This window comes from Gallus gallus, chromosome 2, assembly GCF_016699485.2.
Source record: "Gallus gallus isolate bGalGal1 chromosome 2, bGalGal1.mat.broiler.GRCg7b, whole genome shotgun sequence".
NCBI lineage: Eukaryota > Metazoa > Chordata > Aves > Galliformes > Phasianidae > Gallus > Gallus gallus.
The window spans coordinates 55,278,624-55,303,835 of NC_052533.1; the positions used below are offsets into that span (position 1 = coordinate 55,278,624).

The 25,212-nt window shown below is 40.7% G+C and overlaps 1 protein-coding gene across 8 annotated transcripts in view; it reads left to right on the plus strand.

Moving 5' to 3' along the window:
- Positions 1-377: 377 nt before the first annotated feature.
- TPPP (tubulin polymerization promoting protein) overlaps positions 378-25,212 on the plus strand; it is a 58,645-nt gene continuing 33,810 nt past the window's right edge. Inside the window, exons 1-3 of one of the 8 annotated variants that reach the window (XM_046938099.1) lie at positions 378-438; positions 10,392-10,528; positions 18,394-18,708. In XM_046938099.1, coding sequence (XP_046794055.1) covers positions 10,443-10,528; positions 18,394-18,708 — 401 coding nt within the window. In that variant the 5' untranslated portion in view covers positions 378-438; positions 10,392-10,442. Of the gene's footprint in view, positions 476-10,391; positions 10,529-18,393; positions 18,709-25,212 lie in introns of all 8 variants that reach the window. The other 7 variants (XM_418894.8, XM_046938100.1, XM_046938102.1 and 4 more) reach the window with 7 other exon arrangements.

Below are 25,212 nucleotides of genomic sequence, written 5' to 3' on the forward strand. Positions count from 1 at the left end.
CCACCCAACTGATCCGTATCTCTCCCAGCTCTCAGTAAGAGGAACAGTAAGGAAGCCATCTCCTCCCAGCCGCGCGGCCCCATCTCCACCTCTCCCTGCCCACCTACTGCCGAGCACCGGGTAAGGAGCAGGGAGAAGAGAGACGGCACAGTGTCTAACCATCCATTTAAGGCAGCAGCTGCCCCTACGTTAATTCATTACCTCACGCTCCGTGGGAGGCGGGAGCGGTCGCCAGCTGGACAGCCCGTCTGGCCTATGGGGACGAGCGGCAGAGGAGGGCGAGTAGGCGGTGCCGGGCGCTCGCCAATGCCGCTGCCGCGAGGGCAGGAGCCTGGCTGAGCCGCCGCGCCAGCTTGGGGTTGACTGCTGATAGCGTCAGAGTCTAGGCGAGAGTCAGGTTGAGCTGGCAGGAGCTGTCGCTCCCTCGGTGAGCCGGTGGTAAGTGGGCGCTTCTTGCGGAGCGACTTGAGGCAGGGTCAGCTTCCTAAGTCCGTCTTTTATGTTCTTTTTCTTTCTTTTTTTTTTTTTTTGAACGGTCATGCTTCACTGGTGTTTCTCGTCCTCTCGCCCCTTTCCAGCGCGCTGGCTAATTAATTTGCATTCGGTTAACGTAGACCTACGGGGAGGGAGCGGGCGCGTTGGCGTCGTTGTTTCTGTCTGCGGTGCCTCGGTGGGACCGGAGTTCTCTCCGCACTGGAAAGGGTTGCGCAGCGCTGTGCTCCTTGCTGCCGTTATGTAACGGTGTCGGGGGGCTGTGACAAGACAGTGATTGCTTCTTTTTGCAGGCGTAGCGCGTTACCATCGTTCCCTCCTCTCTCCCCCCGTCTTCTGTTTTCTTCTCTTTTCCCCACGACCCCCCGCCCCCACCCCGTGGAGGGGCGAGAAGAGGGGCTCTATGCAAAGATGCGTTTATTCCCCTTGCCCTCCGGTTAGATGGGGCCTCCAAGCAGCCGCATCTTCGGGGGGCTCCCGCTGCCGCACGGGAGTGGAAAAGCGCAGCAGCCGCCCGTCCGACGGAGGACGGGATTGCTCTCCGGTTCCCGAGGACGCTGCGCTAACAGCTCGGTGGAAGGACAGCACCGTCGGTGCTACTGTGTGGGTAGCTGGTTAGCTCAGGTCTGGGTGCAGACATCTACCTCTGAAGGCGCCAGGAGAAAGCAGACCAAGTGAATTGCTGTTTATCTGTGCTTTGGAGCCGATGTTTTACTGAAGGCAACAGTAAAACCTCATCCCCTGCAGTTGCCTTTTCTGTATTCTTGCGTAGAGCAAGTGAGCCGCCGCTTTTGTGGGGATTGGTAAAGGAGTTGTTTTTGTTTTTGTCAAAATGCCCAAGGGGCTTTGCTGAGAACTACCTCTGTGTGGTGTCCTCCTTGGAAAAATAGCATCTGGTCTAAGAGACTTATTTACGGACTGCAGCTTAACAACCTGCAGGTATAAAGCTGAGTGTAGTATTCCAGGGTAAAAAAAGCTGGATGCAACAAAATAATGTGAATCAATCAGTTCTCTTCAACCTCGGTGAAGTAACTTTAAAATGGATTAAAAACAAAAACAGTGATTCAGCAGTGGTTGCGAGTATACCTTCAGTCCTGGTTAGTCACATGGTTGAATTATTCATCAGAGAAATTGGGTATCTGCTGGCAGATGCTGAACACCTGTATGAAAAGTGTGTATCTTAAAAGGCTGACAGCTTTGAATCTTGCAGTAGGTGCTGCTGACAAGCGATTTACCTATTGACATAGGCAGGTGCATGTAGTGGTGAAATTCTTACTGACAGAGGCTTGCATAACTGCTCATATATATATATATATATATATATATATATATATATATATATTATATATATTTATATATATGTTATATATATATATAAAGATATATCTATATTTTTAAATAAGAGGTTAGAATCAAGTGAGGCACAGACAAGTTTAAGTTGTATGGAGCAGTAAATGGGTGTATTTTCACTGACTATCATTGAGCCTTCACATTATTTCCTCAACTAGTATAATCAGTGTGCTTTTAGAGTGCTTAGAAGGCTGACAAGTGATGGCATGATAATGGAGCATAGAGGACTGGTGACTTCTTCCCCCCCCCCCCCCCCCACCTAGAGCTGTGAAAATGTGGAGGGAAAATGGAAAGATATGCTCTCATAGTCTCAGGCTTAAATTAACGTGTCTGTTTATCAGATGTATACAGTGTCCCTGTGTGTATGTGTGTGGATATATATATATTCTTAAGATGGCAGTGGCTTTTTTTTATCCTTTAGTGACAAGCTTCTTCCTCTTCAAATTGTTATTTACAGATCCTTCCCTTTCACAACCTCCCTATTCCCAAAACCAAAATAAAATGCTATATTGAATGCTTTTGTATCTCTCTGAGTTACAGTCATATACCTGCAAATAGTCCATTATTTATAACTGTTGAAGTGTATACCCGTTATTAAATCATAGTACAGTGCAATGCTTGGGCAACATGCCATGCAAGGATCAAATTTCAGATAAAGCTCACATGAGAATCTCCTGCAGTGTATACATTTTTCCCTTGTAAATAAATGGAAATGCACATCCAGTAAGTAGTTGCCTAATTAAAGCTGTGTATTGGCTGTGGTTTAATATATCTTATTTTAATCACAGATCCATTTACTTTCTGTCAGCAGCTGTATATTATAGGTTGTTTTCACTTGCTATACCTTGAGATTAATTGAAAAAAAAATGGCTCTGTTAAGAAGGAAGGAGGGAGGCAAGCAGGCAGCAATGTTGATTGATGTTAAAATAAATGTATTCTTAGTGTATGTAGAGATGATGAGTTGTACTTATTGCAACTAGGGTTGCTTTGGAGAGTAAGCCATATAACGTTTAAATTTGATGACTTTCTCTTGAAGTTGAGCTAAGGTACAAATTAAAATAAGTCATAAGGTATTTTTCATGCATTACTTATTTTGATTATGTAAGTCTTCAGTGTGATAATGTGATTGTATTCATAAGCCTGTATCACTGGACAGAGGAAAAACTTGTTGCAAGAATGGTCTTTCTTGTGGTCTAGTTACTTTATTGCTGTTTCTATTTGTATATTCATGTCCTTGCATAAATTAAATGAACTCTTTTCAGCAAATGGCAGGCAGGGTGTTTCTTCTTTCTGAAGACAACTTCTGTGCTTTGCATAAATAAAAATAAATGCAAGTGTATAATTTTTGCCCTTAGTTTTTCTTTTCTTTGCTGACATAAATGTTGTATTTTAGGAACTTTAAAAGGTAACTAAGATCAGTTTTGCTATATACACGTTTAAGTGTCTAGAACTCTTAAATCCTTGTATTTTGCTGCTTCTCAGCGGGGGAAGTTCTCTGTGCAGTTAAGGAGAATAAGTTATATATGTACCTGGCTCTAAATGCTTTTAGATATCACTGCCAGTTAGTTGAAAGGGGATTTTTGCTTGTAATTTTTATTGCCATTGTGTCTGGGAGCTGTGATCAGGCACATCAACTATTGTACTACAATAAAACTATGGAACAAGAACCTGGTGTGGCCCCCAAAATATTATGATCCAAAAGGTGGAACAAAACACTGTAAGTAGGAATGCAGCTGTTAGGATGTGTGGGTTTATGTATTTTATCCATGTACTTAGCTATGTGTTTCATCTTTCTCACATTTTAGAGCAAGGGAAATGGCAGAACTTAATGTAAGGTTCACACAGCTGTCTGAAAGATGTTCTGGTATCCCGGGGACTCTTGGAGACGTGTGACTAATGGTTTGGTTTTGAGAGGATTTTTAGATATATTTAACTTGACAAAAATGCTAAAAAGTTAAAACAAAAGAACCTGCATTGACCCAAGCTGAAAATTTTTCTCTCCAGGCCTTGCAGGCTTTGTCAGGTTCTGGTTCTGATGGCTGACCAATTTTTACCTTTCCTTAAATTTAAGGTCAGGAGTTTCTCTCTCATTTTCTTTTAAAACTGAATTTTCATTTCAGGGTCAAAACATTATGCAGGGAAAATTATGCTGCCTATTTCCAAATATTTCCTGTGAGCTGTTCTTGTTGTTTCTTCCTCTCAATTCCCTCATGTACCCAAACCCACAAAAACTGTAAGGTAATAGATATACCTTCAACGAAAAGGACTTCTCCATATCTTTTCCTGGATTGATAGAAGAAGCTGAGAGTATACAGATCCACAATTCATAGCATTAAGTTCAAGGAAATATTTTCTGAATTTGCGGTACAACTGTCTTAAATAGTCTTATGATGTTAATTCTTGCCCAGTTTGGCTAATATCAAACATATCTGATATTTATACACTGAAAAGTATATTAGGCAAAATGAGTACAAAGAAACTTTAATATTAGACCTGGAATTTTTTGCTTTAATCTTTGAGGAATGCATAGTCCTAGTTTAAACATGTTCTTAAGTGCACAGTTGAAGAATGGCATTTGTATGGGAGTTGCTGGGTTGTGGCCTGAACCAATGATAGAGCACTGGGTGAGAAGGTGTGTCTAACCCAGGGAGCTCAGGTGCAAGCAGTACACCTGAGTGACTGGAAGGGTGGACCCTTACCCTCATGGAAGGGTGAGCAGCATCTCTCTTCAGAGATCATGTTCTTCTCAAGAAGTCACCAGTCTTTGGAAAGGGTGAGTCACCTTCCTCTGTATTGCTTTCTAAATGAAATTTTAACAAATGCCTATGTAAGTGGGGTTGTATCCTAGTAGAATGCATTATCATAGCTCCCATTGTTCTACAGTGTTATTTGATTAGTACCACAGAAATTCTTGAAGTGGAAATTCAGAAGTGAAGAAATCGTGTTCATGAAAGCATTCTTTTCTTTTTGATAACTGCTCGTTTTCAAATTAAAACCAAATCAGGCTGTCTCATCCAGTTTTGCTATCGGAGGAAACAGTACTTGGAACAACTCATAGGAACTTAGAGATGTGAGAGAACTTACTGGTGATTTAACAAGAGAAATGTTCACCTGTTCTGAGCTGTGGCTATATGGAAAAAAATAAATACTTAAAGGATAGTTTATTTCTTTAGATTTGTATAATACTGGAGAAGCAGACTTTTTCTAACGAATCTCTTGTGTTCTCAGTCTAATCTGAATCTCATACTGGTTATTTCCAGTTAGCTACTTGAGACCAATTACTTAGATTTGAAAAAAAGACTAACTGAAGAGGTATTTCATTAAGTACATCATCTGTATTAAATGAAGTCTAACACACAGGCATCAGGTTGTGGATTATTTGCAGCTATTTTTGAAAGTTACCTTTAGCATTTCCACTTGTTGATTGTATCTGCCAAAGAAAGTTTTCTTTCTAGTTTAAATTAGCGTAAAGTGAATTTTCAGCTGTTAAAGAATTTTTTCAGTATCTGACAATAAACAGCCATTTTGTTAATAACGCAGTTTCTCTGCAAAAGTAGTTGGACACCTTATTTAAGGGATTTCTTTCTCCTGACAAATCACATTTATAGAATTCATTAAATATCTCTTGTACAGTGTCTGATTCTTTTATTTTGTAGTTCTTGCACCATCTTCCATTCCCTGATCATAGGTGATGTTTTGTGACTTTTAAGTCTGAGTTCTTTCGATCCCTATAAGTTTCTGTTAGTTCTGTTTTCTTCTGATTAAAATTTTATCCTTGTCAATACCGTCAACTTGGTTTTCTTGACATTTTTTACCTATTTATTTATACGAAGCTCCCCGTCTTACTATCGTTTGAAGTGATCTTCCAACTATACATCTATTCCTGGAACAGATCTTTATGACTTGGGATTTTTGCGTAAATACTTTGAAAAGGTTCTGTTGAAGTTCAAATTAGTAGTCTTGCTTGGATGATAGTGGTGGGAAGAGATGATGGATATTGTATAAAGAACTACATATATAGTATAATTTCACAGTTGTAGAGCTAGGTTATGCGAGTCAGAGAACTTGTGCTCAACTAATCTTACAGTGGTGATAGGTTCAGCATGTTCTTTGGAGATATGAGTTATACAGGTAACTAGTGTGGAAGTAGCTATTGTTTTCTAGTCTTTCTGGATTTGTGATTCCCAAGTATTTTCTTTATATGCTGTAAGAAATTATGTTGTCTAACAGTGTGATTATCTTTTTCTCCCTTCTGAAAAGTGTCATATTTATTCTGTGGAAACTGTTCTAGATATCTTGTATCCTTGCATGTGTGTGGAATTGATGAATGTTTGTGTCCTAATTATTTCTTCATTTGATAACGAGTGGCAGCTCAGCAGAACTAAGGATGGATACTTGAGTGGGATCTTCATATGGAATACAGTTGGGTATGGAGAGGAGGATGAGGGGGAGGGAAATGGGGAAATGTTGTAGCTTGCTTGTGCATAAATATCTGAAGGATGCCTGTATTGATGCTGCTTCCTTCATACTTGAAACATTATGTAAAGGATGTGGTGGTGGGATATGGTGTGTATTTTGTTGAGCTACTTATGAGTAATTTAGGGAGACAAAAAAATTTGCGTAGAAGTATTGTCAAGTGAAATGTGCTTTAAAAAAGGTTCTATTAGAACTGTTGCTGGTAAAATAGTTTGTGTCTATGCATATGGATGCTTTATTTATATAAATATATATAAGTGGTGTTTTATGAAGCTATTCTTTTGGAACAGGAATGTAATATACTAACCTATGGGAACCTAAACTTAATTTTGTCATTATTTGATATTTTAGCAGTAATTATGTAAGCAGATAGTGATGGCTTTAGAAAAGGAATAATAAAAGCCACTTGCCAGTAGACTAAATTTTTGTGCTTGACTGTGTTTTCTAAGGTTTTTCTTAAGGGAGTATTTAACATCAGAGTCTGTGTCTTGGTTTCAGCTGATAGGCAGTGTTAATAGTACATTGATTGCTGGTGAGTGATGGGTGCCTGCCTGGGGTCTGGCCAGGCCACTTGGTGGGGAAGAGCCACTGCCTTTATGGTGCAGTGATGTGCTTGAGGCAGGGCAGAACCAGGACAGCTGACCTGAATATGGCACGAAGTTCTTCCATGCCACATGACATCATGTGGGAGGCTATGAAGCAATAGGGAATTCATAGAGTCATAGAAGAATTAAGGTTGGAAAAAACCGTTTAAGATCATCTCCTAAAACCATCAACCCAGAACCACCATGCCTACTAAACCATGTTCCTAAGTGCCACATATACCCTTTTCTTGAAAACCTCCAGGGACCACGACTCTACCACTTCCCTGGGCAGCCTCTTCCAGTACCTCACCATTCTTTCCGAGAAGGAATTTCTCCTAGTATACAACCTGAACCTCCCCTGGCATTATCGCTAGTTCCCTGGGAAAAGGAGGTGACCCCCACCTCCCTGCAGATTCCTTTCAGGTTGTAGAGGACGCTAAGTTATCCCCTGAGCTTCCTTTTCTCCAGACTAAACTCTGTTCCCTCAGCTGCTCCTCATTCATTGTCCTTCTTTGCATACACTCCAGAGCCTCAGTGTCTTTCTTGCAGTGAGTGGCCCAGAGCAACGCAGTACTCAAGGTGTGGACTCACCAGTGCCAAGTACGGAGAGGCGATCACCTCCTTAGTCCTCCTACCTACACTGTTATAAGCTGGGATGCCATTGTCCTTCTTGTTCACCTGGGCACATTGCTGGCTCGTGTTCATCCTACTGTCAGCCAACACCCCCAGATCCTTTGCACAGCGTTCCAGCCACTCTGCTCCAAGCTCGTAGTGAAGCATGGATGCATGAGGTTGTTGAGACTAAAGAGTAGGTCTCAGCACTTGGTCTTGTTAAGCTCATGCAGTTGGCCTCAGCCCGCTGATCCAGCCTATCCAGATCCCTCTGTAGGGCCTTCCTATCCTCAGGCAGATTGCTTCATCTCTTCTTGATGTCATTTGCAAACCTATTGAGGATGAACTCAGTCCCCTCAATTCAGATCATCTGTAAAGATCTTAAACAGGGCTAACCCCAATACTGACTCATGGGTAATACCACTAGTGTTGCTGGCTGGGTTCAACTCTATTCACCACAAGTCTCTGAACCTGGCCAGCCAGCTAGTTCTTTACCCAGTGAAGATTACACCTGCCCAAGCTATGGGCTGCCAGCTTCTCCGGGAGAATAATGTGTGAAACAGAGTCAAAGGCTTTACCAAATTCTCGGTAGACTACATCCATAGCCTTTCCCTCATCCACCAGGCAGGTCTCTTGGTTATAGAAGGAGATCATGTTGGTCAAGCAGGATCTGCCTTTCATGAACCCATTCTGGCAAGTGTAATCCCATGGTTGTCCCACACAGGCTGTGATTACACTGAAAATCATATGCTCCATGACCTTCCTGGATACCGAAGTCAGGCTGATGGGCCTGCAGTTCCTCAGATCCTCCTTCAACCCTTCTTGTAAATCAGTATCAGACTGGCAAGTCTCCTGTCATCTGGGACCTCCTCAGTTGAACAGGATTGATGATAAAGGATGGAAAGAGTTTGTGCAGTCACTTCTACTAGCTTCCTCAGTACTCTCAAGCGGATCCTATCTGGCCCCATGGAGTTGTGGTGGTCCAGGTGAGTAACAGTTTGCTAACTGTTTCCTCCTGAATTATGGGAGGGGTTTATTCTGCTCCCCATCCGTGTCTTCCAGCTTAGAGGGCTGAATACCCTGAGGGTGACTGGTCTGACTACTAAAGAGAAGCAAAGAAGGCATTGAGAACTTCAGTCTTATCGTTGGTGGTAATATTACCCACTGCATCCAATAAAGGCAGGAAATTCCTCTCAGCCCTCCTCTTGCTGTTAATGTGTTTATGAAAACATTTTTTTTTAATTATCTTTAACAGTGGTGGCCAGATAAAGTTCTTGCTGAGCTTTATCCTTTCTAATTTCCTCTTTGTGTATCCAAGCAACGTCGTTCTGTTCTTCTGGAGTTGCCTGACCCTTCTCTGAAAGATGATAAACTGTATTTTTTTTTTCCTTAGAATATCACTGAAAGCTCCTTGTTCAGCCAAGCTGGTTGTCTTCTCTGCCAGCACAGCTTATGGCACACAAGGACAGCCTGTTCCTGTGCCTTAAAGACCTCCTTCTTGAGCAATATTCAGCCTTTCTGTACCTCTTTTCCCTTCAAGACTGACTCCCAAGGAATTCTCTCAGCTAATGTCCCAGACAGTTCAAAGTCTTCCCTCTGTAAGTCCAAGGTAGCAGTTTTCTGACTGCTCTTCTGACTTCATCAGGATTTGAGAACTCTCATCGTTTTTTGGGTGCTGTGCCCAAGACAGCTTCCAACCACCATGTCTCCCACAAGTCTTTTTGTAAACAGCAAGTCTAACAGGACACTTCCCCTGGTAGGCTCTCTTAGCAGCTGTTTCAGGAAGTTATCTTCCACATTCTGCAGGAACCTCTGAGACTGCTTTCTCTCTGCTGTATTGTATTTCCAGCAAGTATCTGTTAAGTTAAAGTCCCCCATGAGAGCAAGATCTGGTGATTGCATAACTTCTGCCAGCTGTTTGTAGAATGCTTCATCTGCTTCTTCATTCTGGTTGGGTGGTCTATGACAGACTCTCACAAGGATGTCAGCCTTATTGGCCTTCCCCCTCAATCCTTACCATGAGGACTTAACATTATGATTTCCAGCATTGAGCTCTACCACATAAAAACACTTCCTAATGTAGGTAGAGAGCTACCCCAACATCCTCCTTCCTTGTCTATCCCTCCAAAAGAGCTGATAGCCCTTTGTTGCAGCACTCTGGTCATGAGAGTGATTCCACTGTGCTTCAGTGATGGTAACTAAGTCATAATTTTCCTTCTGCATAATAGCTTCTAGATTCTCCTGTTTGTTGCTCATACTGTGTGCATTGGTGTAGATGTGTTTCAGCTGGGCTATTGCTCTCACCCCTAACCTAGGCATGCTTTTCTTAGGCTGATCTCCAGTGAGCCTGGTTTTATCCCCTTCTCCATTGAAACCTAGTTTAAAGTCCTGTCAACAAGGCCTGCTAACTCCTGGGCTAAAATCCTTTTTGCCCTTTTGAGATAGGTAGAACCATCTGTTGCCAGCAAGTCTGGTTCCAAATATACCACCCTATGATCAAAAACAAGAATTCCTCCAAGGAAACCACTCTCTTAGCCGTGTGTTGATCAGGTGGGTTTTCCTATTCCTCTTAGTATTTTTCCGTGCTACTGAAGGAATCAAAGAAAAGATCACCTGAGCTCCTGCTCCTTGAAGAAAACTACCAGTTCCTCTTGATAGCCCTTAGGCTTCTTCTTGAGACTGTATCTGCCAACTGCCAGAAGTGGGTAGTAACTACAGTACAGGGCCATACCAGACTAGGGAGCTTCCTGGTAATATCCTGGGCCCCAGAGAAGCAGCAGACTTTCCCGTGAATAGGGTCTGGTCAGCATATCAGGCACTCTGTTTCCCTCAGAAGAGAGGTGCCTATGACAATTACCCTTGTTTTGTTCTTGGCAGAGGCAGTCTTGAGGCATGGGAGTGGCTGACTCGCCCTAGACAACCCTATGGATGGACCTTCATCAACATACTCATTTGCCTGTCCTTCATGATCCAGAGCTTCATACCTATTGTGCAAGGGGACCTGGGAAGGTGAGGTAGGCTGGGAGGCAGTTCACCTGCCACCCCAAGGAGGGACCTGTTTCCCCTCTTCCTTGTCTCTTAGGTCCCTTCCTTCTGCCTGATGGTGATAGCATAGGGAATCCACTGCCACTGGTGGAGTATCCCCCTGGTTTCTTTCTTGCAGGGACTGGCAGTGTATGGCTCTATCCATCTGTCTCCCTTTCACAATCTCTGAGTTGGCTGCAGGCTCACTGCTGATTGGGGATTGGCTGGGTGTTGTTTGGCATGTGGCGTGATATTGGGTTTGTCGTAAGGTGTTGGTTGGTGGGCAGTTGTATTGTTAGCTGCAGTTGGTCAAAGGGTGGCAAGTAATTGCGTTGTGGACATAGACACAGAGGAAATATAATTTTTCTTTGTATTTAATAATACTGATACTTATTGCTTCGTATATATGAAAAGAGTAGTACTTTGACACCTGCGCACATTCAAATATCATGGCTGAAGTTATTCGAGTGACTTTTGAGGTTCATTTTAAAATTTAAAACTGTACTAATAGATATTAATTGTTTTTTACATGTAGATAAAACGTCCGTACCAGAATAACAAAATTTTCCTGACTGTTGGCTGGAAGGTTCAACCTCTACTACCATACCACCAACATGCACCTCTGGTGCCATGGGCCAACATAACTTTTGAAGCAGCCTGCGTGCGTGTGTGTATTTTCTTTTTGACTTAGTAAATAGATTTTTGTTTCAGTTCAATTCTGTTCAATTTTGTTTCCAGTTCTCTCCTTTTATCCACTTGGTGGGGAGGGATATAGTGAGTAAGCAGCTGGGTGATGCTTAGCTGCCTACCAGGTTAATCTGCAGTAGTCTGACATATTGTTTTTCTAAGGTAAAAGTGTGTTTCTAGCTGAAATTCTTAATGCAGCTTCATGGTATAGGCAGTCTCGTCCATAGCACTAAGTACATATACACTGTTAAAGAGATCTCACAGCTTGGCAATGAGATTATTCATAAAGCCTATAAGAGGATTTTATTTTATATAAGTGAAGGTAAGTAAAATGGAGTTTTTAGCTATGTTTGGTCTTTAGTGTTTGCTGCTTGTTTTCCGTCTGTGTTATGTACTAGGGAAAATAGGTGGTTCATTGTCCTGTCTGGAGAAATATGCCCAAAGCAGAACTCAGAAGAAGAGTGAACTCTGATTTCTACTGATAGATGTAAAGGAAGTTTATGCCTTAACAACACTGTGTAAAACACTGCACCTTATTAGTAGGTGGTTTTATTACTCTGGCTGTTTATCTCTTCCTTCTGCTTGAATGTTTATACAAAAATGTGGGGAAAAGATTCCATCTGCTGTACTTTCATTGCTGTTTTTGTTTGGCATAAATAGTTACAGATAAAAAAAATGAGAATTCCCTTTAACTGTAAGTCATTTTTAAATAATGGGAAGATAGGTCAAATACTGAGATAAAACAGATGTGATCATATGAACTCAGACGGTTTACAGAGTTTGATAACACTTACAAATCCAATTTATTCATTTAAAAGATTTAAAGAGCTGGAATTTTTATAAATTGATGTTTTTTTTTTTCCCTTGAACTGAATAGAAGATCTTCACAAACTTTGTATGACACCTTTTTGTGTTGCACTGCGTAAGTATCACCACTGATACAGTAACAGATTCTGATTAAAAAGTATACCTTAAGCAATTGCATGTTTACCAGCACCATGTGCAGGAAGTATTAACAGGAGGATGGAAGTGAAAATGGGTAAAAGTTAACATAAAGCTGTTGTGTGCCTGTGGGCAGAATTCTTTGCAATATTTTCTAAAAGCCTTTCTAAAACCTTTCAGTTTTAAGATCATCTAAAGAAATATCGTTAGGAATTCTGGTAGCTTGGCAGGACCCAACAGGTTAGAATGTAGGCATGGAGAGGTGTCACCTGGCACATAAGAGGCCAGGAAGGTTCTTTAGAGACCCTTGGCAGAACAAGGGCTGGCTGCAGGACTGTGGTTTTTGATGGAGATTCTGTTACAGGAAAAAGAAATTAAGAGCAGAGCGTATTAAGTACTTCTAGCACCTAGTGTATGTTATAGTTGTTCAGAATTTCTAGACTTCTCAGTTTTCAGCCACCCAGAGATCCTCTGCAAATTGGGTCAAATTTTGATCAATCAGCTCATGATAGAATTATAAACCAGTCTCAGGTTTAACTAAAAGAACATTAGTCACTCACTCAGTTCTTGAAGGAAGAAGATGATGGTGGAGGAGTCCTGGACCACTGAGGGATCATGGGCTTTGCCATCCTGCAGCGGTTCCAGCCTCAGTCACAGTTAGGGCTTGGAGCTGCTTGATTTTATAAACAGTGCTTCCAGTGCTGTTATGCTTCTCTTTATGCTTTCCTATTCCAGGATGGGTGTCGCTATCTCTTGGCAACCCAGCAGTTGGATATTGAGAACACTGGGCTTAACCACACTATCAGTCAAGTGCTGTCCATGTGGTCTTGGTGACTCGGTGTTTGGATCTTGATAACACTAGACCCAACATTACCATTGCAATGGATGTCTGTACACCTTGTGGCCAGAGAGGGAGAACTGGGCAGCAGAGTACGTTAAGAGCCTGTTTATATAGTGTAGATATTTGCCTTATGTTGGTTATGCTATGCACGTTGTCAGGAACAGAATGTATTGGTTACAAGAGGTTGGGACTGATTTGTAAGAGAATGATACAGAAACAGGAAACCTACTGTGAGGTTGAAAAATAAGTAAAATTATTAATGTTAACAACATATAGTTATCAGAGAATCATAGAATGGCCTAGGTTGGGAGGGACCTTAAAGATCATTGAGTTCCAACCTTCCTGCCTTGGGCAAAGCTGCCAGCCACTAAATCGGGGATTAGATCAGGTTGCCCAGGGCCCTGCTGTACTTGGCCTTGAATGCTTGATGGGGCATTCACAACTTCTCTGGGCAACCTGTACCAGTGTGTTTTCACCCTATGAGTAAGGATAAGTAAAGATTTTTTCCTACCATCTAACCTAAATTTATCCTCTTTTAGTTTAAAGTTACTCCTCTTTGGAAAAATTTCTGCTCCAATAAGCTTGCTCAATTATCTTTATACCAAAATGAGATGGAGGAGAGTCTTCAGCTTTCTTTATTCAAATAAAGGGGAGTCTGCTGGGGCTTACCTCTGTGGTGTCTGTAAAAGTATCAGGGGACACAACCTCTCTTTTATTCCTCTACCCCAGTGCTGGTAAGTCCTTTCCCCTTAGTCTAAGGTAGTCAGGTTTCATGTTCATCTTTGTTTGCATACTGTGTGCTCGTTCCCCCCAGTAGGTACCCTCCTTCATTTCCTTAATTTATACGTTGTGATCAGGATGCAGAGTTTGTTGTTTTGCCCAGCTAGAACTGTCTTTGTGTCCTGTAAAGTCTATCACTCATTGTTCTGTCCAGCAGAATAGATTTACATCCCTGTGCTAAGCGAGCATCTCCTGCCATATACCTGCAAGATAAGTTTGTTTAACCAGTTCTTTTTCTCAGATCTTATTTTGCAAGGATGTCTTATCCTTTCTTCTTTCTTCTCACATTTGTCTTATCACTATCTACCCATGGGACAAGTCAGTCCCTCTCCTGCTTATTAGCTCTAAGTATTTTTAATTTTTTTTGGTAGGTTTGTACTTCAACTTGCTGACTTTGCTAACTGAATTTCAAAGAATCTATCTAGCATGTCTCTCTTTTCCTTATTTTATTTTATAGTTCTCAATAAAACAGTAGATTTGGGGCTGCTGTTTCCTTGAGTGTTCACTAGAATGTTTGACATGATCAAACATTCTAGAAAGGCTGTGACCTTTCTAAGGTCATAGCAGAATCCTGTTTTTCTTGGCTGGCCGAACTGAAAGTTTTCCTTAGTTCATAGGACTTTTGTCATCATCTTAACTACTTGTCATTTGGTGAATTACAGAACTGTAGGAGTTGGGATTTTTTTTTCCACTTGCTTGGAGATGCCATCCAGAATAAACTGTTCCATCACCTTCCCGTGGAACAGAGGTGTGTGCGGTGACCCTCTTGTAGTTTCCAACCTACTCTTTCTTGCTGTATTTGAAGATTGGAATGACATGGGCTTTACTCCAGTCCTAAGGCACCTACTCCCATCCTCCATGACCTTTCAAAGCAGCTTGGCAATTGCTTCTGCCAGCTCTGTCTGCACTCATGGGTGCATTCCATGAGTGCCTATGGATTTCTGCGCCTCAGATTTGCCTAGACAGTCTGTTACAAGATCGTCCTTGACCAAGGGGAAGTCTCCCTTTCTCCAGGCTCTCTTCAGGGTCTGGGATTCATGAGGGTCAGTCTTAGCAGTGAAGACTGAAGCAAATAAGGCATTCAGTAAGTCAACCTTCTTAGTATCCTCCATAACCAGAGCACTTACCTCATTAAGCAGTGGGCCCACATTTTCTATAGTTTTACTTTTGCTATTGACAGAATAAAACTATGATGTCCCACCTGTAATTATAGGCTTGCCTTTCTTGTTGTCCTTGATCTCCCATGCCAGATTTAATTCCACTGGGCCTTAGCTTCCTCGTTGCATCCCTACATGCCCTCTCAATGTACCTATAATTACTCCAGCTGTTCTGTGTGTTTCTGGAATTCCAATTTTGGGACATGGTGGTTTTTTTTTTTTTTTCACAAAGCCTTCCAAACGCTTAGCATCTGCTTATAACTTATCCTTAATGTCTTCTATGGCCTGCTAGATTGGAGCCAGCAATATTTGGAGAGGATGGGATAGGTGGCTAATCCCTCCTTCCCTACCTTCGCTGTCTCTGGAAATGTAGTATTATTTAACTGCATAAATGTAGTATTATTTAACTTAACTAGACTTTTTAAACAGTGATGAAAGGAGTTTATTTGTTTAACTGTAATTGTTATTATATAGTTCATGCTTTTAAAAAAAGTGACTTAATTTTGTTTAACCAGAGTTTACAATTGGTATCTTTAGAGTAGCCAGTTTCTTTGTCCGTCCTACTTACAGCTCTGCTGTGCTTCCTTCTCAGGTTACTGTTAGTCTTTATTTCTAGTGGGAGCTAGCAAGCACCTTCTGATCACTTTCAGGGTATGTGTGTGGAAAAGGGGTAAGGAAGAATCAAAACTACATTTTGCTTTGGATTTTTGATGAACAGGCTTTTCAGTAGTTGTCTTTGAGAGAACATTTCTTCAGTGCGGCACAATCTACTTGTCTCAGTAATAACCAAGTATCATTAAGGGATCTGACCCCATTAAAAATCTGATTTCATATTCAGTGTTTTGCAATTCTTTGCCTTATATTATAATATGTAAATCAATGTTTTCTTTCAAATATTTTGTTTGTATTGTTAAGAAACATACCTCTTAGTTGAGGGTAAGTTGGTATTTTCATAAATGAGGTAACTCTTATTACACTTTGGATTTTATGAAGCAGCCTGTAACTGTGGTTCAACAAGAAAAGGAGTAACCATCAATCTTTTTAAGCCACAGGGAACAAGTACATCACCAGTTCTGATCTGCCTTGACTTTCTACTTTAGCTAGTGAAGATTTCTTTTAAATGAGACTGCTGTGCATATCAGGCATCTTCATTTAAAATGGAAACCTTTTCTATGGGGTATGTCCTGTTGTTTCTTCCTTCCTGTTGCCCAGAACTCCTCAAAATACACCAGTGCAAAACTCAGTTATTGAGGTCTGAAGGAACTAATTCTAGAAGTAAACTACCTTAAGGCCTAATACCTTCATTAACTTTCTTTAGGCATTTTTCCTGCATGAAGTTTATAAACTTTTAATTTGTATAGGGGTCTCGACCTCCTGGCCATGCTTTCCAGGCTGCAAGGGCACATTACTGGCTGATCTAGATGTAGTTTTGGTGAAAATATATATATCTGTAATAGTTGTACTAGCTTACCTTTTATTGTAAGTAAAGTAATTGTTGTTTCACTGCTGGGAGATGTTCAGAAAAGTTTAAGGTAAAATTACTGTTCTTTTGAAGGCAGATAGGGCACAGAGGAGATAGAAATGGGAATTGATTAAATGCTTAGCTTTTGAATGAGCTTCTAATTTTCAATCTTTGGCCAGTGAACTTCTTTCTATTATTTCATAGGTACACATGTAGCGCTCAGGTTAGACTTGGTAAATTTGTTGTGTTAATTTTTGGGTTTAACGTTTGATTTGTTCCAGTACTTATGCAGACAGTGTAAACAAAAGGGGATTAAGATATAACTAGATTTTTAAAAATTTACTTGAACACATTCAGAACATGCAGTACAGCTTTGGCCATACTGCATTTGTCCAAGTTTAAAGGACAAAGGTATTTTAGTATAGTTCTGGTCAAGAGGTTGTTTCTAATGATGCTTTAAGAGTCTGATCTCTAGAAATTCAGAATGCTTGTCAGGCTGTTGCTCCTATTTTTACAATACTTTTCTTGTCAATATACGTTGATCATAACTCCTCAAGTATGGGTTTAAGGTTGTTGTTAATGGTGTCAGGATAACAGTGGAACTCCCTAGAATTTCTGTGGTCCAGTTAGAATGTACCACTGTCAGAGTGGAGAGATCATAACGAGAATTTGCTGGGAATTGAATTAAGACAGACTGTTCAAGGAAATTATTTCAATATTATTATTTTAGCCCATCTAATAAGAAATGGAATCAGATCTAAAGGTCGAGGATTGAATACTGGAGTTATTGCTACAGAACTTTAGTTTGCTAGTGTGTAAGGTGTAAGACTAACTTGAAGTGTGATGATTTAGAGAGTTCATTGTGGATCTTTGTTTGGTCTGACCATTTCAAGTTACAGGCATGGGTTATGAATGTGAAGGTTTCTCCTTCAGGAGCCTGGTTGGCCTCATGCTTAATAATTGCTGTGTAACAGATATTTGTGGTTGGTTCTGCGGAGTGCAGAAAAGATAAGCCTTGGTTGTTCGAGTAGCAGAGGCTAAGCAATACTGGAAGAGGCTGAAGTCTAAAATTGTTTCCATTATTAATGAATTTGTAATCAAAATACAGTATATAAGCCAAAATTTCCCATCTGATGTAACAACTAAACATTAACTAGAAATCCATACCGATCTTTGCATATGTTAGCCACTTTCCTTGTACTGCTGTGATATCAGAAGGGTGGACAGGATAAGTATTGTGGGCTTTTTAGCCCTTATGCCAGTATGTGCCAAAGTTCTGATACCTTCTTTATGGATTAAAATTTGTAGCAGCACTACAAATCTGTGTGTGAGCAGATGTAATTGTTGGGACAGGCACAGGGTGCACCCTGTCCATAGGCTTCTCAGGGGTTCTTACTTTTCTCAAGCAAATAGTGGATGGGCAGAAGGCACATCCCTTCTCAGTGCTTCTGCATTCTGGATGTTAATTCTAAAGGAATTCTGGGCAAGAACTTGAGAGATAACTGGAGAGTTTTGTCCAAGCATTTCTGAGGCTTCCTTAATTGTTGTCTCTTCAAAGCATGAATATTTTTGCTGCATTTTCTATTATTAAAAAAAAAGGGGGGAGGGGGGAGGCCAAGGACTGTTTGTTTTTTGTTTTTAAAAAATATGGATAGTAATGCCTATAATATAGAAGATACTTTTACTCAAGTCAGCAGAACAACTGTGATGAATTCATGTTGTCATTAAAATTCATCTTGCCAGATGAAGCAAACAGTAACTGTTGTCTTGTTGTCTGCTCTATAGACAGTGCAACTAGGTTTGTGCCCTGTTTTGCAATGTCACTTTCCTGTTTCATTTGTTTGGTGAAGGGTACTGAGTTCTTATGAGCTTCATGGGCCACTTACTCTTAACTTTATGACACGTCAGACAGTAGCCTGTAGTTTAACAGAAAGTAAACTCTATTGCAAATTAAGGTAACGAAGTTTATCTTCCTCTTCCTTGTAGCACAATGGCTGACAATAAAGCAAAGTCGACCAAACCTGCAAATAAGACTCCTCCAAGGTCTCCTTCAGATCCAACTAAGGACCGAGCTGCAAAACGATTATCCTGTGATTCAAATAGCTCCCATGAGGGAGCTATGGCAGGAGAAATAAGTGCTCTGGAAGAAGCCTTTAGAAAATTTGCTATCCATGGTGATACAAGAGCCACAGGAAAAGAAATGCATGGGAAGAACTGGTCTAAGCTGTGTAAGGACTGTCAGGTGATAGATGGGAAGAATGTGACAGTCACAGATGTTGACATTGTCTTCAGTAAAATCAAGTAAGTTCCTTTCTGCTGTTGTTTCTTTGTCTCTCCAATATGTTTTGTGGATAACCATCTAAATTTATCTTTGATTCCTCAAAGACCTTGCAAGTCCCTATGCCTTTGTCACAATCAGTCTCTTTAAATGTTCCTTAGTGAAGCTGTTGCTTTCAGTTTCTGCCTGCTACATTAAGCTGGCTTCAGCATAGCAGGTGTTGAAGAGCAATGCAGTCCAGAGAGATGGAATAGCCTGTATCTGTCTTGATTATGTTCTAACAAACTACGGTAAATGCTGTGAATGTTTCTTGAATAATATCTGAATGAAATCAGGATGTGGTCTTACATCTTGACAAAATTCAGCCTCAAAGAACTGAGGCTAAGGTCCGTTATATGCTGAGGCCTTTTTCCATACATAGTCTTAATGTCCATCAAAACAACGGCTTGTATTTAAAGTGTAGGGTACTGGTCACACCGACTGGCTATTTTTTTCCTTGACTTTATGACGTATGATGCTGGCATTTATTTTTAGAATTTCTTTAGCTTTTGTCAACTTTAATTCTCTATCATTACAGGAAATAAAATCTTGATACTACTTTCTCATATTGGTGTCTGGGCAAGTTAATGATAGGGCAACTCTGATAATTAGCTGATATAAAGTAGTATCTGTTGTGATACCTGCTAGGGTAACAGTGAATCCAGTTTCATTATGTAGGAGTCAATTGTGAGGTGGCAGGGACTTAAGCCTGGTCAGTGTATCACATTGCCATTGATCAGCAGTCTCTGCTTAGCTCAGGGTTTCTTGTCTGCTGTGGAGTGTGCCTGTTCAGCATTTTCTCAGATTGCTGTTGAGTGGACATTTCAGAAGAGATATGCTATCTTTCCCCTCTCTGTCCTTTACTTAGTAGTTGGAACACTTTTGCATTTGTTGCAGTTACCTTAATTGTTTATTAGTTACTTACTCTTCTCTTATTTGTATATATATCATGTATTTTAAAACTACTTTTCCTTTCTTTCTCTTTTGTTTCAGATTTAACCCTAAGCTAAAGGTTAACGATAAATTTGAAGTGCATCAAGAAAGGCCTACTCAGTATATAAACTCCTTACTTATCTTACAATGAGCTATTTCCAGACAGAGCACTAGGGTGTTTTTTGTGTCATTCTTGTTTGACAGTTCAAGTTTTATTTTATTTTTTAGCATCCTTGTTGAATGGAAAACATTAAACACTGTAAAAGTGTTTCCAGCACCTCAGAAACTGCAGTGTACTGCTCCCATGCCAAATGAATGAGTTAAATTTTGGGGTATCTGAAGGCTCTGTACTTCACTGCTGCTTTTATGTTCGCTAGCTTCACTCTTATCTCGCAAGACAGACTTTGACCCATAATTCTGATAGCCATCCATAGAGTTTCACTGAGATGATGTTGGTAGCTATTGGAAGTTGGCCAGGGAACACAGTCCATATACTAGAAGAAATGTTCTGTTGTGTAAGATTACAGTTGCATCTAGCCGAACAAGTTTTCTGTCAGGTCTTTGGCAAATGAGTGCGTTTAGCAGAGTTTGTTTTCTAGCCAGCAATGCTTGTAGTTAAAGACAATGGCAAGCTTTGTTAGAATACTAGAAAATAAGTACTATCACTATGTGTAAGGTCCCTGTTTGCCATCTTGCTAACTTTCTCAGGATTGACTTATTGTTCTGCTACAGATGCTTTATTTATTTATTTTTCATATTTTAGCTTAACTGTTAATACTTGAAAACAAGTTGCAATCATATTCAATGAGAAGAAAACAGTTTACAAATTACTGGGTTTGAAATTTTAATGACAGGACCAGAAATATTATTTCACTTTTTTGTATAACTTCAGCTTGGGCTTTCTGGTAAAATGTGGAGTTTAATACACATATCATAGTTCTAGCTTACTCCAAGAATTTCTTTTTCCACTTTCTGTAGTTATTGTATATTGACATCTGTTCTTTGATTTTGACGTGTTAAGGGTGGTAATGCATTCTGGATATATTGAGCTTAGTGGCATGCAGCTTGCAGATATGCAGTAGCATTTAGAAATAAATGATTTTCATGGGAATGGGAATTCCATGATTATCCTTTTAGTAGCTGAAACGATTGTCTGCTTTCTTGGGATTTTTGTGTATTAACTGATTTGTTTCTTTTATGCAACTCTTCCAGAGTTGCAAAAGTTTGTTGGTCATGCTTCTTTTAGTGTGCTTGCAAGATGGGTTGAGTGAATCTTACTTCCTTAGAGAAAGCAATCTCATTGGTGCCACAGGAAAAGCGCTCATAAATGTTCTGCATTTAGTATGAAAAATGTCTGCGTTCTTGTTAATCCTGCAAGACTGAGAGACACAACACAACAGTCTAAGAACTTGAGGGTTTTTTGTATTAAGGAAAGCAGAATATCTAATAATAGGTGTTACTGATCTCTGACCAGCACTCTGGCATGTTGTTGTAGGAACTTAAATTTCTTTGTTGAGGTCAACAACTGCACTCAGGAATGTGGTATGTTAGCTATGCCATACACATACTTCATTTGTTGTATGTAGTTAATATGGTAATAGCCATGATATAAATGCCTCTGCTGTTATTTTAGAAGTGTTATCACTCAGTACTACAAGAGAATGCTTTAAGCACTGCCATAAAACTGTTAATTCTATGATATTATTAGACAGAAAAATCAAAATATTTCTGTTTATACTGACATGTTACTATGGTTGCAGGCAGGCCTGGGTGACATCAGGGCTTGGATCCATTATGAGCATTTATTTAGGTAGTTGTCTCCATGGTAACATTTGTTTGTTTTGATGTTACTATGTGTTAAATCTTAAACAAATTTTTGCAGTTCTATACAGGATTGTTATTGAAAGCTGTTTAATCTACAGAAGCTTTACAAATATACCATATTCTCCACCCTTTAAAAATATTTTTGGTGAAAGATCAAATGAAAGCATAATTGTCCTCTGAGATTCCTTTAATAGTTTCTTATGTTGCTTTGACATGTTTTCTTGTTGCTGAGGAAGCCATGTGTTCTGAAGGCCAGAAAACACTCCTCCATCTTTTTGAGAAAGGAAGTTTTTGTTCCCATGGAGAATCTTCACAACAATTTTCATGTGCCCTGAACAGTTCCACTCATACTCTATATTTAGTACATCTTGCAAAGTCAGCTGTTTAGCCTAGTTCCCACACTCTGGATCTGTCAAGTCTCTACAGGAGTGCTTCCACCTGAGATCGGCCTGGACCTAGTTTAGCAGTAGTTAACCATTTCTACAAGACTGTGAAAGATTTAAAATTGATGTTTTCACTAAGAAGCTGGCAAGGTCATGTGCCTATTTTCCTTATTTGTCAGTACTCCAGAAGTAATGCCTCCTATTTATGTCCATGGACACTACAACAAATACAAAGAGTGCAATAACACTATTTGATAGAGCAAATTTCCAGCTACAAAACACTGTTTTTCAACATAGTCACCACTATTAGCTATGCATGCTTCCCAGCAGTGAACAAGAGCCTGTACGCTGTGCTTGTGAAAGTCTGCACCAGCAGAGGTGACCCATGCTTTCACAGCTGCTGTGTTGACATCATTGCTAGGAAAATATTGCCCATGCAGTCCATTTTTCATTGACGCACACAGTTGGAAGATGCCAAATCCAGACGATGTGGTGAGTGTGGTAGGACAGTCCAGCTAAGATAGGCAATGCGATCTACAGTTTTCAAACTGGTATGGGGCCCGGCATTACTGTGTTGCGAGAGAAAGGTTGTCTTCCTCTGGACTGACTCTGGAAGTTCAGACATGCAGCCTAGTCAGCATTGCAGTGCATGAGTCAAAGTTGATGGTTTGTCTGGCTTCATGGAAATCCAGAAGGATCACCCCTTTCCTGTCCTTGGACATCAGCCAAACTGTTTAAGTCTCTAGTATCATGGTGAATACTTCAGTTTTACACTGTTATCCTCCTTTCATGATTGTGGCACAAGCTTCTGGGGCTTCTTCTAAACCTTTGATGGCAAAGTTGAGATAGAGGTCATGTTGAATCCAAAAAATTCATGATCGCTTATCTATATCAACTGTATATTGCTGCAAACAGGCCAAGCCTAGGCAGCAACATAACTTTCAATAGATGCATTCTTCTCCTGCAAATTGTATTATTCTGCTGTATTATATTCTTTTTGCGTATGTGTGTACCTTTCTTGCCTTCTTAACTGTCATTTCCTTTTATCATAGAATCACAAGGTTGGAAAGGACCTACAAGATCATCTAGTCCAACCGTCCTCCTGTTAGCCTTGCTACCACAAGCCACTAAACCATATCTCGTAGCTCCTCATCCAGACACCTCTTGAACACTGCCAGGGACGGCGACTCCACCACCTCCCTGGGCAGACCATTCCAGTGCCTGACCACTCTCTAGGAGAAAAAGGTTTTCCTTATGTCTAATCTAAATCTCCCCTGGTACAACTTGTGGCCATTTCCTTGGGTCCTGTTTTTTGCCTGGGAGAAGAGGCCAAACTCCTCCTCATTACAACGTACCTTCAGGAAGTTGTAGAGTGCAATAAGGTCTCCCCTGAGCCTCCTCTTCTCCTTACTAAACAATCCCAGCTCCCTCAGCTGCTCCTCATATGACTTGTGCTCCAGATCCCTCACCAGTTTTGTTGCCCTTCTCTGGACACATTTCAGGGCCTCAATGTCTGTCTTGTAGTCAGGGGCCCAAAACTCAAAGCAGTACTTGAGATGCGGCCTCACCACTGCTGTGTACAGGGGGATGATTACCTCTCTGCTCCTGCTGGCCACACTATTTCAAATGCAGGCCAGGATGTCATTGGTCCTCTTGGCCATCCGGGCACACTGTCAGCTCATGTTCAGCGAAGCATCAACCAACAATCCCTAGGTCCCTTTTCTCTTCACAGTCATCCAGCCACTCAGCCCCCAGCCTATAGCGCTGCATGGGGTTATTGTGGCCAAAGTGCAGGGCCCATCACTTGGCCTTGTTGAACCTCATCCCATTCAGATTTTGTCTCAGCGATTCTGTTTCGTAAGTGTGTTTGCTGCTTTAGATCAAAATTGTGAATTGAATATTTAGCTCTTTGCAGTTCTCATTGCTCTATAAACTGGTCTTTGCCTTTCAATCTCAAGATAACAGATAAACCAAAATTTGCCAGAGCTAGTAGAGGTGACATAAGAAAGAAAGTGAGAGAGATCTTGGACTTTTGTTAAGTTTGACAGGGTTTAAAAGACTACAGCTTTAATTTTCCGTGTTTGGTCTGAGGGCTATTGCTCTTCCAGGGAAATGGAGATATTCTGGGGATTGTCAGTAATGCTTTCTAATTGAATCTCCTTCTAGGGGAAGGTTTGGACACTAAGCCCAGAAAAAAATCATGTATTCTCAAGAAGTTAGATGAATCTTTTCTGTTATTATCTGTGGGTATGTGTACTTCCTAAGGTTTTCTGGACTATTTCTTAACAGGCATAAACTTACAAGACTCTAGAAGACGAATAAGCCACCATAATCTAATGAGAAGAATTAATTCTGTTGACTCTTCATCTCTGCTGACACAGCAGAGCATTGTACCACTTAGTGCCATTTGTGATCATGAGCACCAGCAGCTGCAGAGCAATGGTGATATTTGGCACCAGGCTGTGACTCCCATGACACATGACAGCACTAGCTTCATGGCCCAGATGTCTTGAATCTTTATTCTGTGCCTTTCAGCTGAAAACATTGTTTAAAAAAAGATAGTAAACTAATGACTGAAGCAATTGTGCTGATAGTGGCTGTGTAATTTATGCTGTGCAAAAGATAGGACTGATAGTTTTTATCTCATAACAAGGATGTTTTGTTTTTCTATCAGCCAACGACAGACATAGAGTGACACTGTAACATGGTAGTAGTTCATTCACCACAACTGAAAAATCAGTATAAGAAAACAAGGTCTGTGTTTACTGATTGGAGTTCATTATACAAGATCTCCAGGTATACTCATTCCAGTATACCGCTTAACACTGGATTTGTCTGTTTCCTGATATTTGAGGTGTTTGTTACTCAGTGTGGAGTGTTGTTTGTTGAGCTCTTGAAGGGAACTGACAACACCGAGAACTGAGATGTTACTTGACTTGCGAGACCCAGAGCAGCGTGGGATTGATATGAGGAGCTACTGAAGTGAGGATCTGTAGAGGAGACAGCAGCTTGGACTCATTTTATGGTACAGTCTGTATTTAACAAAAAGAAGTATGTTCAAGTCTGCAGCATTGAGTGTCTGTTCTGTGGGACAGGTGGAGTGGTGACTACACTGCTTACTATTCTATCTAATCATTTTCCCCAGGATAATTTGTGGTACTGGGAGAAGATAATTAAACCTATTTTGATTCTCATTATGCTCAATCTACCATGCATCTGGAAATGAGTCATTGGGTTGGAAGAACTGCAGGGGGTCTCATTTGTCCCCTGCTGAAGTGACCATTAATTGACCCTCCTTAGCACCCAGGTGGAGTTTGCTAGTTCTCTCTGTCACCTTCTGTCTGTTAT